The sequence below is a fragment of the Mugil cephalus genome, chromosome 15 (genome assembly GCF_022458985.1).
Source record: "Mugil cephalus isolate CIBA_MC_2020 chromosome 15, CIBA_Mcephalus_1.1, whole genome shotgun sequence".
Taxonomy (NCBI): Eukaryota; Metazoa; Chordata; class Actinopteri; order Mugiliformes; family Mugilidae; genus Mugil; species Mugil cephalus.
The window spans coordinates 1,908,181-1,926,177 of NC_061784.1; the positions used below are offsets into that span (position 1 = coordinate 1,908,181).

At 40.6% G+C, this 17,997-nt stretch overlaps 1 protein-coding gene across 2 annotated transcripts in view; it reads left to right on the plus strand.

Annotated features, from left to right (window-relative positions):
• LOC125020984 (serine/threonine-protein kinase PAK 3) overlaps positions 1–17,915 on the plus strand; it is a 30,918-nt gene extending 13,003 nt beyond the window's left edge. Inside the window, exons 2-16 of one of the 2 annotated variants that reach the window (XM_047606699.1) lie at positions 4,329–4,522; positions 4,645–4,745; positions 6,056–6,209; positions 7,158–7,195; positions 10,086–10,148; positions 11,405–11,560; positions 11,642–11,816; positions 12,380–12,443; positions 13,395–13,443; positions 13,540–13,652; positions 14,458–14,575; positions 14,720–14,819; positions 15,003–15,199; positions 15,324–15,461; positions 15,771–17,915. In XM_047606699.1, the coding sequence (XP_047462655.1) occupies positions 4,351–4,522; positions 4,645–4,745; positions 6,056–6,209; positions 7,158–7,195; positions 10,086–10,148; positions 11,405–11,560; positions 11,642–11,816; positions 12,380–12,443; positions 13,395–13,443; positions 13,540–13,652; positions 14,458–14,575; positions 14,720–14,819; positions 15,003–15,199; positions 15,324–15,461; positions 15,771–15,860 (1,728 nt within the window). In that variant the 5' untranslated portion in view covers positions 4,329–4,350 and the 3' untranslated portion in view covers positions 15,861–17,915. The remainder of the gene's footprint in view (positions 1–4,328; positions 4,523–4,644; positions 4,746–6,055; positions 6,210–7,157; positions 7,196–10,085; positions 10,149–11,404; positions 11,561–11,641; positions 11,817–12,379; positions 12,444–13,394; positions 13,444–13,539; positions 13,653–14,457; positions 14,576–14,719; positions 14,820–15,002; positions 15,200–15,323; positions 15,462–15,770) is intronic. The other variant, XM_047606700.1, reaches the window with a different exon arrangement.
• The last annotated feature ends 82 nt before the right edge of the window (positions 17,916–17,997 follow it).

The following is a 17,997-nucleotide window of genomic DNA, read 5'->3' on the forward strand; positions in this document are numbered from 1 at the left end:
GTTCTTTAAATGGCCACTTGAGGCTGACTCCAGAACTGAATCACATTTCAATAGACCTCCATGTAAAATCTCTTTACAGCACAAATTTCATTTTTATTGATCTTCGTGACCTGCAAGATTTACTTTTTATATAACTCACCTGTTCAAATTATATAAATGCTTAAAATTATGTAAAAAAAAAAAAAAAAAAAAATGGGTGTAGCCCCTTGAGTGGATGGTGTCACGGGTTGCTAGCAGTCTATAGAGAGACTCCGCCTCTTTTGAGGCACGCTAAACTAAGCTGGAGTCAGGCAGTGCCACCATGCTGAAGCTCGGTAATAACACACCAAAACAAAACTGCACTTCATGTAACTTGATGTTCATCTTTATGTACAGTCAGTGTTTTGAACCAGCTGGGGGAGTTGCTTAGCTCTTTGTGACGCAAGGACATGAAAACCTGAGCAACCTGTCCTGATGTGCTATCTTTGATAGGAGGAGTAAGGAAAGGAATTAGGGGGAGGTGTTTTCTTATACTTTATAGGCCTGCAGACACAACCATGTGTTCAAAACAATAAAAAAAGTGTCTTGTGCTTCATATGTCCCCTCTAAATTATTCAAACCCTCCTATCACCTCATTATTATTTGATGTTCAGCCCGTGATATTTTCCACTGTATCTGCTGACCAGATAGTGACGTGACAGATTAGATCCCCCTGCTTGTGTTATGTGTGCATGTTGCTGAATCCCCTTCTGAGCATGACTGTAAAAGCTGTATGGTATACTATAGCTAGCAAGGCAGTCCACAAGATTATGTTAATGGATTAACAGAGGCATCAGTCACAGCTGCATTAGTCTCAGTGGGACAGCAGCACTCGTGCGTGTCTTTGTAATGAAAGCTAAACGAAGTGGATATACAGTATGTAAGGGATTATGCACCACAGTGTGTACTTTCTAAATGCTATTTTATGATGCCGAATCCCCGAACACCATCTTTTTCTATATGAATTCACAAAGGATTGTGTTTTGTGTCTATATACTGTGAGTTATTTTAATGGCAAAGCTAATAAACCGTTTATTATGGGTGGTTTATTAATAATCCACAACTGGCATGTTAATTAAAACAATTTGAAGTAATTGTCAGCATGGAGAAATCTGAATGCTCTAATATTGCTTAGATGCTCACAGTGTTTTCTCACTTAGGCGTGGCAGTAGAAAAATAAGCCATATTTCTGAATAATCCCTGTGATCCTTTAACTACATTCGGGCTTGTGTCATGTCAGGTGGTATGCAAAGCTTCTACGAAAATCCCCCCGCGACTTCCTTGTTGCCTCGATGGCCACATTGTCCTCTGCTGCTTCAGTGTGTCAACACTGTGACATTCCTTTGGAAACAGCAGAGTTTTGCTGGGTTTTGTTAGTGACACGCCTAAGCTCCGACCTAAGCAAACCAGTTTTCTGTTGTTGTCTGGACTCTCACCTGGAAGTCACCTAGAAAGTACCAGTACAATGCACCCCAACCCCACCAGTTAGTGTCATAAAACACTGGAACAAAGCTGAACAGTAATAGTAAAGATGTACTGGTGCTTTAAAATAGTGTTCCTCTGTAGCTACCGGATTATTTAAAAATAGTGGCCCCTCCAGCTAAGCAGTGTCACTTTAGTTAACCCAGCTGTCAGGCGTGACTCACTGTTTTCATGAATCTGTCTTGGTAAAAGCTTATTCAGTTTCACATAGGTGATGTAACTGCTATGTGGAATGTCTGCTATGACTTTATTTTTATCATGTTATACACTTGTTGTTGCCGCTTAAGCTTTTTCAGTGTGTTTCATGTGTCCTCTTTTTGCTGCACCTCAGCTCAGATCAGAATATCTGTCCGCAGTGTCTGCGTTGTAAGCCAGCAGTGTATGGGCTGATATCTACCAAATAATTTCCTGTAGTCACTGCTGAATAGTTTTATTGAGCTGAAAGCATCACAATGCCATTTTTGCAAAGCAATTCCTGATCCTATCAATAGCAGAAGAATTAGAAAACATCAAGATTATTCTGGTAATTCAATGGCTGTAAATGAATAAAGCATCACCTGATTGCATATTGCTAATGGTAACATTCAAAACTGCTGCATTAATTGAGGAACTGTTCCTCCACTTTAGAGATATAATTGAATGTACTTATAGACTAATAATTTCTCCCGCATCAGTAAATAATTGTATGGTTTTGTGACTGATTACCTTTTTATCAGTGCAGTGCAGAGTTACAAATACAATGAATGTACACTGTGAGATACATGTTTCTGTTTTCCTGCCTCAACATGTTTATAAGGAAATGGCACATTACTGACAAAAATGTTTCACAAGAAAACACTTGTGCTGCAGTAGGGGATTCACAGAGGTCTTGTGCAATAATGCGGTCAGTGTTGACATGTGTGATTAAATCATGGCTTCTTCTTATCATGTTAGAGCCTTCCGCTCACCTAATTCAAAACCGGTTCTTTTGGAAAGTTAACAAAGACTACAGTTAGACCTGTCAGATTTTGTGGAGGTGGTTATGTAAAGGCCACTGTGAAGCCACATGTGTAATTTGTCAGAGACAGTTGCACACTGTGCAAGGCCCGAGGAGTGCGTCTTTGTTGGCTAATATAGGTCTCCACTAAGGGGGCAGCCTGGATGGCCCGCTTTCTGGGACGGCTGTGCTACACATCACATGATGGGCTTGGCCTCAGGGCGAGGCAGTGAATGGTAGTGGGATGGGTAGATGGAAGATGACGAGAGGATGAGGGATTGAAGCATTTACTCTTGCCAGATTCTCTTAGAGTCAACTCCTGGTTACAGTTTTCACAGCTGAATGGACTCACTGGACTCAAATAGGATAATAGATTTTAATATTGTGTAATTTCTTCTCTGAGTGAATTGTGAAAAGTATCACGTGTTTGCATGAAATTTGTCATTTATGATTTTGTAAGAATTGTTCAGATTTGTCGCAATAACTTGTTTCCTCATGTTTTGTAGCCAAAAATAAATAAATAAAAATGTTTTCATTTGAAGAAACATGTCCATAGATAATAACTGTCAAGAATTAAGGCATTGTTCTGAAACTGGGAGCATATGTCATGTGCTCGTGTGTTAGAGCATGTCAGAACTTTGTCTAAATTGTTTTGTCTCTATTACAACATGTTTTATCATGTAACTATCTGAATCGGAATGAAATATGGGTGTCGGATTTACACACAGAACTTTGAAACTGTAACAAGATGCCTTCTGTAAGTTATTAGTTCAGATCTGGCATGAACGTGAGTCTCTGAACAACTCTTCTTTAATGGAGACTGTAGTTGAGCAGTGCTGTTTTATTGTGTGTCTGTAAAGTTACTATTTATTGATCTCAACCCAGACATCAGCTGGACCTGCACAAGACTCAGATAATAACTCTGGAAGTTTTTATACACAGCGTAATCTGATAATAAAGATAAATAAAGACAATTATGACACTAACATGACAGCATCAATAATTAACACAGAATCACACTCATCTACTCATATTACATTTTGTAAATTCTTACTTTTGTAGTTAGTTAACAGCAACCAGGACAGAACTTTAAAAGGTTTTCATTAGTAATGAACAGACATCACTTATGGTGCTTCTTCCTGTTAAAGTGATCATTTATAACAACATTTTTTTCTGAATGAATGAGGCGAAACTGTCATTCCGACACGTGGACACATGTGGCCTAGACAACCTCCAAAGATGGAGCATCTCTCAGATGTGATCTCAGTGCATCCTAGCGTTCACACCTGTCTTTTATGTGATTGGATCGTTATGCACAGTCTGAACAGGCCCATAGAGTAATAAAAAAAAGGGGACTGCAGCCTAAAATAATCAGTTGATAAGTCCATCACTTTTAATGTACAAGTAATTGTAGAAATCATTGTTTAGGCAATGTATCCACTATGTTCAATAAATATGAACATCTGCGGTTGTTCTTTTACCCCTTTTGAGTGGCATCACCTTGTGTCACATTATCTTCTGACATTTTATAGATATTTTATTATTCACCAAATGAAACTATAATGTATTTTTTTCTGCTGTCAAGCAGCTTGCAAATACTACCTCACCGAGATTGACCTCCGTTGCTTACAGCCGAGCTCAATATTGGCAAAATCATTTTGCAAAAATTGACAAAGCACTCTTGTATTTCTGAGTCTAGTCTCTTGATATTATTGTATTTTGTACACTCACTCCGGCTAAGAACTCATCATAATGATTAAGATTTGTGCTTCCAGAGTCATTTTGTAACGTTTTTCACATGACCCCTCAATGCAAACACTTTTTTGACACCTCATCTCTTTCTCTTTCACAGGACATTGTGAGTGCTACTAAAGATGTCTGATAGTGTTGATATTGAAGAGAAACCACCAGCCCCTCCCTTGAGAATGAACAGTAGTTCCCGAGACTCTTCATCAGTGAATCACGCATCTAAACCGCTTCCAATGGCTCCTGAAGAGAAAAACAAGAAAGTCCGCCTGCGCTCCATCTTCCCCGGGGGAGACAAGAGTGAGTATCCTTCATGTCACCTTCACGCTCTGCCCCTCATTGATTCATGTGGTTTACTTGTTTCTGGTTTATAAAGCATTAGAAATCAGCCTGTAATCAGCATTTGTATTCTTCGCCTGTAGCAAACAAGAAGAAGGAGAAGGAACGTCCTGAGATTTCCCTACCTTCAGACTTTGAACACACCATTCATGTGGGCTTTGATGCTGTAACAGGAGAATTCACAGTGAGTATCTTTCACCTGACGATCAGGCTTCAAAATGGGGACTGATGTGCTTCTAAAAATTTACCTCCCCTCTGAAAATGCCAGACAGGCAACTGTAAAATCACAATTCCCTGAAGAAAAAGAGTCACCTAATACATTCATTTTCCTCCACATATAGTCAGAATTTGACAACTGACATTCCCTTTTTCTTCCCATATCCAGTGAAAAATGGGCTGGGCTTCCTTTGGCGTTTCTTGGTGATTTACATTTTAGCTACAGTTTCAGTAAATGTTCTTACACAAACCTCAATATATGAAACCATGAAACAGAATTTTCTTCTTCTTTTATTCACGTTGTTTAACATGCAAATGTCAGTTGTTTCTAAGCTTATGTAGTGCTAGAAATGCAATGATCCAACACCATGGACTCTTCAGTTTGACGTGATCTAGCCCCCAAACAAAGTGTATAAACCCTTTTTCCTCATATATTCATCTCTATTTGATTATAGAGGTATCCATGCATGTACAAGAATATGCAGGGGACAGTAAACCTATTTTTTCCTATGTATTTGAATAGCTTTTTTTGCAGATGATTTCCATAGTGGACACATTTTCATTCTATTGTTCTGCACACTGTTTAAGGTTATTGGTTATTCTTGATGCAAATAAACACATAGATGTTCTGTATGGATTTAGTTAAGTCATGAAACTGAATATTAATAAGGAGTATGAACATAAACCCTAAAATGGTGACAATAAATATCTTTATTTATTTCTAATAAAATATTTCAGCAAGATTTCAAGTCTTATCTTCTCTGAGGAACATGTGCTTTCTGGTCTATTTGACATTCAAATGTACAGTGCTGTGTCCTGTCCAGTCCACGGTGACAAAAAGTTCCTTGTTCATCTGAAAAGATACATGCCTGTAGCACATAGAGCCCCAATTAAAACAGTTTTAAACCAAGCATTTTGCTTTGGGCCGTATCATAGTTTTGTGGGTGAAAAGACATTACTGTTGATTTGACCTTTGACACTGGCTCGAGTGTCATTTTATCTTCTCCTGTAAAACACTAGACTATTTATCAGGAGCATGGAGATTTGCCTAAAGATGTAGTTCTTTTAACTCAAAGACAGCATTTGCAGCCAAAAACACATTTATTTTTGTCTACCTAAACACTGTAGATTCAGGGTTATTAGCGGGTGTCTTGCAACAAAAGCACAAAATGTGATTTAAACACAATAAACAACCTCACACTCTTTCCTCAAGACAAAAGGTGATTTCATCTTAAAAGTCGATTTTCTTCAAAATGTGACTTCTGTGTGATTGTGCAGGGTATACCAGAGCAGTGGGCGCGGCTCCTACAGACCTCGAACATCACAAAGCTAGAGCAGAAGAAGAACCCACAGGCCGTGTTGGACGTCTTAAAGTTCTACGACTCCAAAGAGACCGTCAACAACCAGAAATACATGAGCTTCACCTCGGGAGGTAGGTACTAACAGAATAAAATAGGGTCTCGTATTAGTTTTTAAGTGTCTTAACGGCCTTGGGCCTTCTTATCTATCTCACCTGCTTTTATCTTATCAGCCTGAGGTCCCCCGGTCTTTTAACTGTTCCCAATGTTAGAACCAAAACCTATGGTGACGCCTCATTTTATTATTACGTCCCAATGCCAGAGGGCCTCAGGGCTTCTGAGACTGTTGATGTTTTTAAGGGCAGGCTCAAGATGAACCTTTTTAACTTAGCTTTCAGCTTAGTTTCCCTTTAGTATTTTTAGTAACACATTATATATCTACTTATTTATGGATGCTGATTTTACTGTTTTACTGCTTTTAATTTTGTGTTTACTCTTTTTATTATGTTTTTTTTTTCGTCTTTTTTATTAATTCCTTTTAGTATTGTTCATATGTAGGTGTTTCCAGTGTTTTCCTTATAGGGGCCCTCCACACCAGGAGATGTGTCTCTGTCCAGGGGGCTGGCCTGGTCTGGATGGTTGGGGGTCCTGCTCCAGGGCTTTATGGCCACGGTGTGGGACCCTGTCTGTCTGGGTCAGAGTGGTCTCTGTGGCAGCGGCCTCTGTTGCCGTGGGCTGTGACACCTCTAGATGTGGATGGCTCCTAAAACAATGGTGTTTCCTCACTTGGTCCCTCAGTGTCCAGTCATATTCTATATGTTATATTAGGGCAGGTTAGGGTGACACGGGGTGTATGCTTGAGGACTATGTATGTGTGTCATGTGTGTATGTGTGTGCATGAATGAGGGTCTGGGGCCTCGGGGGTTTGGGGCGTTTGTTTTTAATGTAAAGTGCTGTATAAATAAAGTTCTTTTGACTGATTGATTGATTGATAAAAGCCCAATGTTTTCATACTTCATCTCTTCTTATGTCTAATACAAGAGATTTTCAGCCTCTATAAGGATGTTGTCTTTCTGTTTCAGACAAGTCAGCACATGGGTACATAGCAGCAAACACTCTGGTGAGTACTTTCATATCTATATTTTTTTGGTTAGTATAACACAGCTGATAGAAAGCACTATAAAATCATAATATATGTCAGTTGGAGGCTCCTCTGGAATCTGGTTACTATTTTCACATGCTTGGACTACTTTACAAATCAACCTAACCTCTGGTCCTTAGCCACAGCTGCTGTCTCTGTAGTATTATATTGCTTTAGACAATCTCTTAGTAATATATAGAGGCAAATATATTTCTTCACGGTTTTTATGAGAGTGAAATAACTTAACAGGTAAGTTGCAATAATATGTGGCTTTATTTCTTGGTATTTAACCTCAGAGAAATCATGCCTCTCAGTAAATCTTTCTCACTTTACTGCCTCTTTCTTGAAATTTCTGGACCATGACTGGATTGTTACTTTCAGCTACATTCTTTACGCACAGAGTTCTTCCCCAGTGAGCGATGTGCGTGTTCGCCTTGTAGAGGCCCATATTGCGCTCATAACCGTGCATTATTCTCTGGATTTTTCGTACATGCCAAACAGTCGTGCATCTCCTGCAGAGAAACGGTGACTGCTGTGAGAGCTACTGCTGCTCATTGTTTGTTTTTCCAATCTACTTAACCAGATTTTGAAACACCCATAGACAGGCTTCATTGGAGGCTTGACTACATGTAGAAGGACTCCCGCTGTGCTGACCTCATTCCTGGCTTTGACCAGAGTAATCTATGCTTTGAATGCCTTGGCCTGTACACACTGGGTGGAGAAATGGAATCCAAGTCTGCCCTGGGCAAACTACACTGGGATGTCTTAATGCAGAACTATTGCTTGAAGGAGCTCTTTGCCGTTGAAAGACGAGAGAGTGGGTCAGGCAGTTTGCGTGAGCCCAGTGAGGGTGTTTAGGAGTATCTAAGTGGAGCGTTGCATTGTGTAGCATGCAAAGGTGACTCGGTTACTGGCTACAGTGCCAAAGATTTTACCTAAAGTTAGGACAGCGTTGGCCTGGGCCGACTGCTCAACAGGAAATGTGCCAATAACAGGTCTCATGTCAGGGAGTCATCATGTCAGAGGACTTTGAATGGCAGCTCTACTGACCTGCATTGCAGGTAAACATTCAAAAGCTGATGTGTGGCTAACTGTAAGCAACTCACATCACATCCACATTCTCACCTGCTACAGTCCATGTCTGCCCCACAGTAATCTTATCTTCTCAAGGATTCATTTGAGACAGAACCATGTGAATCATTTTTCTGTCGCTTTGCTTAAATAGAAAATATATTTGAAATTGTGAGAAATGTCAGATTTTCATTTGACCTCTTTGACCAATAATTTGAGTCGTCTGAGGTTCATATTTAAGATAAAATGCCTCACCTTGGTATAAGGTCACATATTGGCATTCTACTGACAGTCCACCAGAACTACAGCTGACAAACACTAAGGTTTATATCAAACTGAAATGAGTGAAAAAGTCAAAATAATAAGGTAACACTGGCATTGCTTATGACTGGCTTAGTGGCTTCTTTGTTTGTGCTAAGTATTGATAACTTGTTTTCATTTTTTTTTCTGTCCTGTCATGAGAGGATTGTCTCAGTTTATATTGGCTTCCATGTGGCAGTCAGACCACACATCTGTCAGCCAATACAGACATCTTTCCATAAAACTATATTCACTGCATTAACAGTATAAGACTGTGTGATTTACTATACACCTGTATGTTGATGGTATTACTGTTCAACTCCACACGATCGGTGCATGGATCTGTTATAGTATTGATCATTTCTGGAAATGGATTTTAAGAGAAATATTTCAGCCTGGTTCGTTTTGCTCCAAGAATACATGGCATCTTATGTCTCTCATGAACACAAGAACTAAAAATCAGAGGAGCAGCTAAATAATTATTAATAATAATAATACTTAATAATGTCACTATTGATATCCCTGTGTTCCAGGACAGTAGGATTTGCCAGATCAAATCACATGTCAGGCGTAAAAGGCAGGCGGCTCAGACATTATTAGTCCCACTATTTAGCCTGTCAGCAGTTTTCATTTTTGTAAGACAAAATGGTGCAATTCAATACCCACATTAATAATTCGAAAGAAATGAAGAGGTACCAACAACTTCAAGGACAGAGGTAAAGTCTAGAAAAGTTCACATTGCTATAATTTTTATTCACAACATGGCTGCGAGTAGGATTTTATAATATGACAGAATAGAGTATGAAGCAATAGCTGTTGGAGCAGCCATTTAATTAAGAAAGGAGTTTTTATCCATCGTCAGTGAACCTTCCTCAGTAACGGTTATTCTCAGCTATTCATCGACTGCACTTCATCGAATGCTGCAGTGATAAATAGCACAGTATTTGAGCTCAGTGTAAATACTGCAACTTAGGTTTAAATAACAATGCCCTCCTGCCAGCTAATGCAAGGTATTAGTGAAACATAGTGATCTCAGTTTTCTAGCTAAAAGTGATTTGTATTTGTCTATGACAGATGTTTGTTTAGCTCGTTCCTCCTGCTATTCTGTTCTCTCTCTTTTTAAAAAAGGAATGTGATTTCTTTTTATTAGTTTCATTACCTTTTCATCAGGAAATTATAAATAAAAAACAAATAAAATCGATTATCCGTGTTGTAGATTCCAAATAACAGGTGAAACAACGTTTTTTATAAGGAATCCAAAGAGAAGTGGAGGGAGAATGTTGTTCTAGGCTCGTGCCGAGGACAATCCTCAGGTGGCGTGATTTGACTCTCATATCGAGTCCCGTTGCTGTGTGTTCAGGGATCATCTATGGACTTAATGTCCATCCCTCAGTAGCATACCCCTGCCCTCCCCCCTCTCACCTGAAGTGCACTTAGTCTTACACACTGTGTGGGTTTGTTTTGAGTAAATCCTCCCATTTTCAACCTTCACATTCAGAACCGACTGCTGTCATCTGGGCCTCCTGTCAGCCTTAGAACCTGCAGCGCATTATTTGACAAGGTAACTCCTCCACATTACTTTCCATATGATGTATCTCTGCATTGGCCTTGAAGCCAAGATCCACCATTGGCTCTCCTACTATTTATTATGCCATCTGGCTGATGCTAAATGCATAGAACCACTTGACTTTAGAGGCATCATCACTCTCTGTATTGAAATTCCATGGGGGGATTATTGGATCTGTTGTTTTTTGATGTTGTAGATGTATTTATTATCTACCACACGAGCACCCTTTGATCTTTTTTTTTGTCTGTTTCCTATGAGCCATGTCTTATATGGCAGGGCAGTGGCACATGCCACAGAGGGTTGTGATGACTGTTAAACCACTGCATGTATGAGCTCATGTTCCTAACAATTTGATCCACATTGCCAAAATGCGCCTGTAACTTCATCATCATCGTAGACATTACCGCATGGCTCTGTGAAAAACACATGCTGGCTAACTGCTCACAGTTAGTCAGACCCACATTTCTGTCTGCAGTCTTGGCCGAGCCCTCCTCAGAGCAGGTCAGAGGCCCACTATGTCTGAATGAGGGGCTGGGATTTTTCCTCAGCCAGACACTTTCCCTTTAATCACTGGAACTAAGCTGCACTGCTTCATTTATGCATGACGAGACTGGAAATGGATGTTTCCATTCCATAAGAGGAAGATGATCCAAGGCAAGTAGTGTTTTTGGATGGGGTAAAGAAAAAAAAAGGCTGAGCATATGGCCTATTAACTATGCCTGTGGTTTATTAATCATGTGTTAAAAGGATCTTCCATATCATCAGAATGTCTGCTGTTCATCACCATATTGCATGCTGCAGTGTTGCAGTATGATATCTCCTACAGCACAGTTAAATGCAGAACAGATCATTCTCATCACTGGTTCTTGGCACACCGTCACAGACCCCGCAGCACAGATCCCTTCAGATAAACGGCCTTGAATGCTACCTCACGCACCTTAGCTTCCACTTGACTCATAAGTCTTTCCTTTGCTATTAACAGCTTTTTTTCCCTGACAGATAACACTATTTTGTTGTTGTTTTTTCGGACAAGAGTTTTATTTATATGTAAATGACAAGCTGTATTTTTACTTTCAGTCAGAAACCTTGTGAACCTCAACTTGCCAAAACTCAAACTGGCTGGTTTGGGGTTTGCAGTCTGTTTACAACCGATGATAACTACTCAAAACAGATAAAATGTGTTTTATTAGTGGAAGAATCAGAGGAACATGTCACATATACATCGACTCACTTACATCTCTACCCTCCAGGGTGCCAAAACGTCAACAACAGAACCCCCAATTGCTCCACCTGTGTCAGAGGAGGAGGATGAAGAGGAAGAGGAGGAAGAAGAGGAAGAGGAAGAGGAGGAGGACGACGATGAAGTGCCCCCTGTCATTGCACCCCGACCTGAACACACCAAATCTGTGAGTCTGCGGGCCACAGTTTGTCCAGTCAGTGGAATGGAAAGCCCTTTGCATCCCTTTGACACATTTCTCCTTTTGCAGATCTACACACGCTCTGTCATGGATCCACCAAAGCCTCCCACCCCCGTGAAAGAGGTGCTGACTCCACCAGAGTCTCAGGTTCAGCCGGAGAACACATCCAACACAATGTATCGTCACACTGACCGGCAGAGGAAGAAGTCCAAAATGACAGATGAGGAGATCTTGGAGAGACTCAGTATGTGTATTAAGAGTTTCACGTCTTTTCACACTTAAGCTGGTGATGTAATGAACTCCTCTTCCTCACTTCCACAAACAATTTGGTGGAGAATCCCTTAGTTTTGTGAACTTTCTGTTTAGCTAAAACTACTCAAGTTAAAGAGACTGTGAGTCTGAAAATAATCATCGTGCAAACGAAATAATAGGCCGTGGATAATTAAAACAACACTGAGCACATGATCTCTGTCTCCTCAGCTCGTGTTCTGATGAATAAGTTAATTAGAGATTGTGTGTGTGGCCCACATTATTCAGCGTAGGGTTTCAGTTTGGTTTAGAGTCATTGTTTAGAGCAGTTATGCAGTTGTGCGAGCACAGCGAGAAATAAATTTGGACAAAGAAATATCTTTTTTCATTGATGTGGCCTTCTCTCTCTGCAGTCTATCCCCACCTCAGTTTACAAAACTGCACATGAAGAAGAGAGACACATACTCAGACCAGCTATCTAGAATAGAAAGACTGTAATGTGTTCTGTCTGTGTGCCTGTGTGATCGTGTCATACTGTCTGTGTTCTCTCTGACTCAGGGAGCATTGTGAGTGTGGGGGATCCCAAAAAGAAGTACACACGCTTCGAGAAAATAGGACAAGGGTAAGTCTCAGTTATTGAAATGAAGCAATTTCAGGAGCGGTTAGGCTCTACTGGAGATATGGAGCTGTAGTGACCACTTTGGGGAGGCAGAGTTAGAGGGAGGTTGAATGACTGGGAGGAAAATAAGTCTACAGGAAATGAGAAGCGTGTCCTGAAAAGGCCAAGAGGCAGATTAGCTCAGCTCTCATCTCTCTCTCTCTCCCTCTCTCTTTCTTTTTTTTCTAAGGCCGTAGCTTTTCGGCCTGTCCCTCTTTGCACAACACATCTGAATAGATAAAAACAGTATGGTCGTTCTGTCCTCCGACACGCTCACAATTTCCATATTTGATCAGGAAGCTGAACAGTAGATAACTGTGTGTTTGCTCCCTGCTCTGTTATCTTTAACTTATTAGTACCAGGAACTGGGCTGCATTATTCATAGCGTCTGACAGCACACAGGTGTAGCTGACAGAAAGAGAGAGAGGAAAAGCTGAAAAAAAAGAAACTGTTCTTTTTGTGTCGTGACTTATACTTCCAGACCAGCTGCATACCATTCCTTTGGTTACTGTGAGACCATTCCTCAGATATTTGTGTTCATCACAGAGCAGGCCTGGTAATAACTGGTAGCAGTTTCATGAAATTCATTTTAGTGAGTGATGTTTGTTAAATCAAATGATCTCCTCTTATCCCAGAAGCTTTCATTTCTCCTTTTAATTTATTATCAGTCATATGGTTGTTGTCTGAATCTAAATGGATCGTACTGTGTTTGAAAACTGTTCTTTAAACAGTCAACTGTCCCTGTTATTGTTGCTGCAGAACAAGATTAACCTAATTTTCTTCAAGTATATTCCATAACTTTAAACATTTCCAAAAAAAAAAACAAAAAAACTGGGACATATGTTGAGGGTTGTCAGTTTTTATGAGTTCTTTTAAAACTTCTGTATTACTGACGTGATTTGTGTTTTTTACCAGAGCGTCTGGCACTGTGTACACCGCTATCGACATAGCAACTGGCCAAGAGGTAAGTACCTCTGCTTTTGCAACATTCAACATTTCCTCACCAAGCCAACCAGGGAAAGCGTATTCTAAGCTATATCTATCTTGTCTGTTTTCCCAGGTGGCCATTAAACAGATGAACCTGCAACAGCAGCCCAAGAAAGAGCTGATCATCAATGAGATTTTGGTGATGAGGGAAAACAAAAACTCCAACATAGTGAACTACCTGGACAGGTCAGTTGGATAGTTTATAGTTGTATAAATATTTATTTTTTCTGAAGAAGATAGTAGGATCCTTCAAAATAGGAGTTGAAGAATTTTATATTTTTGCATAGCCTGCGTGATATCTACATTTTATAATCCAATGAGAAATAAATTCAAAAGACATTCAGTTTGCTGTTATGTAAAAGAGAAAAAAATGGCAACCCTCACATTTCTGTGACAAGCAAACATGCAGAATTTATGCATCTGCACTAAACATATTTACCTGACATAGGAAACTGTTATAACAAGGAACATTAGCATGTGCATGGTGCACTTACTGCAGTTTATGTTAAATTATAGTTTTTTTTGTTTGTTTGTTTGTTTTTTTGATGGTCCACACATAAACTGACGCAGCAGTCTGAATGTATCGCAGCAAGGTCAATGCATCCTGTCCTGTTGACAGTAGGATGCTGAACTGTGAAACTATTTGGGATTAGTATGGTTGTTAATGTGATGACATTGAGGGATCGTCTCAACCCCCTTTTCCGATCTTTCTTCTTCTGCCACGGCCTTCTTCTTCTTCATTTTGCCTTTTAATGGTAGTCTACTTTCATCTAAAGGCGCATTACTGCCACCTACTGTTAAAAAAATTTAAACAAAAAAGATTTTAACAGCATTCACTTTAAATCCTGTTGATCTGATTTCACATTTTCTGTACATGTGTCAGCTAATATCCTGAGACTATTCATTTTTCAAAGCAACACCTAAACCCCAGTTAAATTACATGTAAATTTCTCACTATACTTACATTTCTTTCTCTCCCTTGCTTTATCAGTTACTTGGTAGGAGATGAGCTCTGGGTGGTGATGGAGTACTTGGCCGGAGGGTCGTTGACAGATGTAGTGACTGAAACCTGCATGGACGAGGGCCAGATCGCTGCAGTCTGCAGAGAGGTGAGAAGCCAAGTTTAGACATTAGCAATGTCAGCCTCTACATCAGTAGATGTACCAACTCAATGATGAGTTGGTTCTTATATTTATTTTAAACACATTTAAACCTTTTACATAGTACTTTTTTTCCTCTCTCTCTCTTTGTAGTGTCTTCAAGCTTTGGACTTCCTGCACTCTAACCAAGTGATCCATAGAGATATAAAAAGTGACAACATTCTCTTGGGCATGGACGGATCTGTAAAACTCAGTAAGTTTTTCCTAGTAAAATGTGCCTTTCGCTTTGGTTTGGTAGTATTGAAAGCTAAAACAAAAGTGGTTTAGCTTTGGGTTAAGAGACAAGGTTTTGTATAAAACGACACAGTGCTTGAGTGAAATATAGATAAATCCAGTAAAACAAAATAAAAACTACCATATCACTCTCTCCCTGCAGCCGACTTCGGCTTCTGTGCCCAGATCACTCCAGAGCAGAACAAGCGCAGCACAATGGTTGGAACCCCCTACTGGATGGCACCAGAGGTGGTGACCCGGAAGGCTTATGGCCCAAAAGTGGACATTTGGTCTCTGGGAATCATGGCGATAGAGATGGTAGAGGGAGAACCACCTTACCTGAACGAGAATCCACTCAGGGTGAGACACACAATGCAGCAACAACATACGTCACAGTGCATTAGCTTTTTAGTGGGAATTAAGTGTACGCGGGGATAAATTATTCAGATTTTATTTTTATCTCTCTATGCTTATCTATATCCAGGCGCTGTACCTGATAGCAACCAACGGGACTCCTGAGCTGCAGAACCCAGAGAGGCTGTCATCTGTGTTCAGAGACTTCCTCAACCGCTGTCTGGAGATGGATGTGGACCGCAGAGGCTCTGCCAAGGAGCTGCTTCAGGTAAACTAGAGGCTCAACCTTAATACATTTGTATGATTGTACTGGGCCATATTTAATGGCAACATTTAATGTAAGATACTGATAAGATAAGATAAGATAAGATAAGATAAGATAAGATAAGATAAGATAAGATAAGATAAGATAAGATAAGATAAGATAAGATAAAGCAAGACAAGACAAGCAATAGCACAAGGTAGACAGGAGAAAAACTATATATAAAAAAGTAAATATATTGCACCAAAAAAATATTTACATACTGCATCTGGTTTCAGACCCTATCACCCCTGTTTTTATCATTTCTCTCCACAGCATTCCTTCCTCAAGCTGGCGAAGCCTCTTTCCAGTCTGACACCCCTGATTGTAGCTGCGAAGGAAGCCATAAAGAATAGCAGTCGCTAGGGTGTGCTCTCTGTCCACACCCAAGGCTGGAACCCTGTCTGTGACGTGTTGCGCTCATGGCGGCAGGGGCTTGGGTGTATGGGTGGTGGGTGACATGACAGCGACAGCACAAGGAGGGGTTTGTGTGACTTATCATGTCCGCACAAGGACAAAAGACCCCCGGGCCTCATATGTAGGACGGACGGACACCTGGCCTTGCAGCCTCTTGGCCCATGCTGCTGAAAAGACCTTGTCTCCTCGTTTACTTCTCCAGCACTCTGTACATGTAGAGCAGTCCATCACTATTATGTGAGTGTGTGTGAGTGTGTGTGTGTGTGTGTGTGTGTGTGTGTGTGTGTGTGTGTGTGTGTGTGCGTGCGTGTGTGTGTGTGCACATGTCCTTGTGTCATGTGTCTTGGTTGGGAGGCCGTCGCCGCCCAATCCCCCCCAAACCGAAAAAAAAAAAAAATAATAATGATAATTGAAAGGAAAGTGTGCTCATTTTCAAGCAGAACAAGAAGAATCTATAGAGGAGGGGACAAAACACAAAACTGAAGAGCCTGTGATTCCTTCCTCTAGTCATTTCACGGGTCAGGTCACACCTGCGCCTGCAGTGGCCGGGCTGATGTGCGAGAGTGACTCTGGACCCAACCTTTGCCTGCATGACTATGGCTGTGTGGAGCAACATTGCAACTCCTTTGCAGATTGTCAGATTTTGTGTACGTGCTCGTGTGAATGTGAGTAGGGGGGTGCAGCTACAGGGAAACAAGTCAGGAGGAATTTCAAATAACCCATGCCAGCTTTGAACATCCTTCAACAATCCACTTCATACCTGTGAACAGTGTCTCCTATTTAAACTGAACACATGCCGGTTTGCTGCAGTTAATGCATGGGTTTCCTCTGTGAAATGGAACATCATAACACAGCTTCTGGTTTTTCTGTTTCCTGTTTAGTCACTGTCTGTTTGTACATGGTGCAACACATATTTAAATCAATCTCTGAATACATCCGTGGCAGAAGTGATTAGAATGACTAAAAGCTTTTTCTTTTTAATCTACAGTAAGTTGGAAGTCCAGTGCCCAAAACATCTGTGTGTTTGCAGCCTTAAGTATCATACAAAAAGACAACAACATGCTTCTCTTTAATAGAAAAATAATAATGAAAAGTTAAAATGCTTTGTAAGTGAGTCTGTTAAATACCAGTCATTAAAATGCAGAAACTGCACAACATGGAGGAGGAATGCATGATATGCCTTTCACTATACGTGTGGATTGAATGGAAGGCCGTCAAAGATCTGGTCTGCCTGTTCAGTTCAGTACTACAACGGTATCACAGGACATGCCGCTCCCCTCTTCCCCCTTTAAACTGCTGCTCATTCAAGCTTTCTTCTGAACTGTGTCTTATTTCTTTTTTGTCTTTTATTTATTTATTTTTTCCAAACTGGCCCTTTACATTTTGTAGTTAGCTTTTGGACGATTGAAGAGAAGGAATGTTATCCAGTGAGTGAAGTAGAGAGCGCCACTTTATGATTGTACCTTGCCCTGTGTGAGCGCTGAAAGCAGAGGCACGTTGTTCTCTAACATTCCTTCCGTACCTGGTCAGAGTTTGAAGTGTACACAAGTTGTCTTTTAGTTTCAGTGTCTTGTAGCTCAGTCAGGCCTTTCCCGTGTAGCGTTCCCCTGTGTGTGAGTGAGTGTGATCGGTGTTGTGTGTGTGTGTGTGGGGGGGAGGGCTACCTCAGTCTGCACTAGAAGACGCCTCACTCGTGTTGTCCACCTTGACTCCGAGGTGCTGGGTAGCTGCTTAGTCATATCGTACCTCCATTGTACAGCAAATGTACAGAAGATGAAGGAGTGGTGTTAGACAGGAGGATGCAACAGAACTCATGCATGTAAAACAAACTATACACTGTATCTCATCTTCAAATAGGTTAAGATTGTTAGGATATGTATGTATGTATGTAAATATGATGGGAAACCCCTCTTTTTTCAGAACTGTGTAACTTAAAATGACAATATTCAGGTTGCTCTATGGTATGTATCAATAAATGTTTTGCACCCTGGAAACGAAAAAAGAGAAAAACAAACACACGCTGTCTCCACGCTCCTGGATCCACCTCTCCTGTTCGGGCTTTATCGGACACTCCTCCATCTGGACA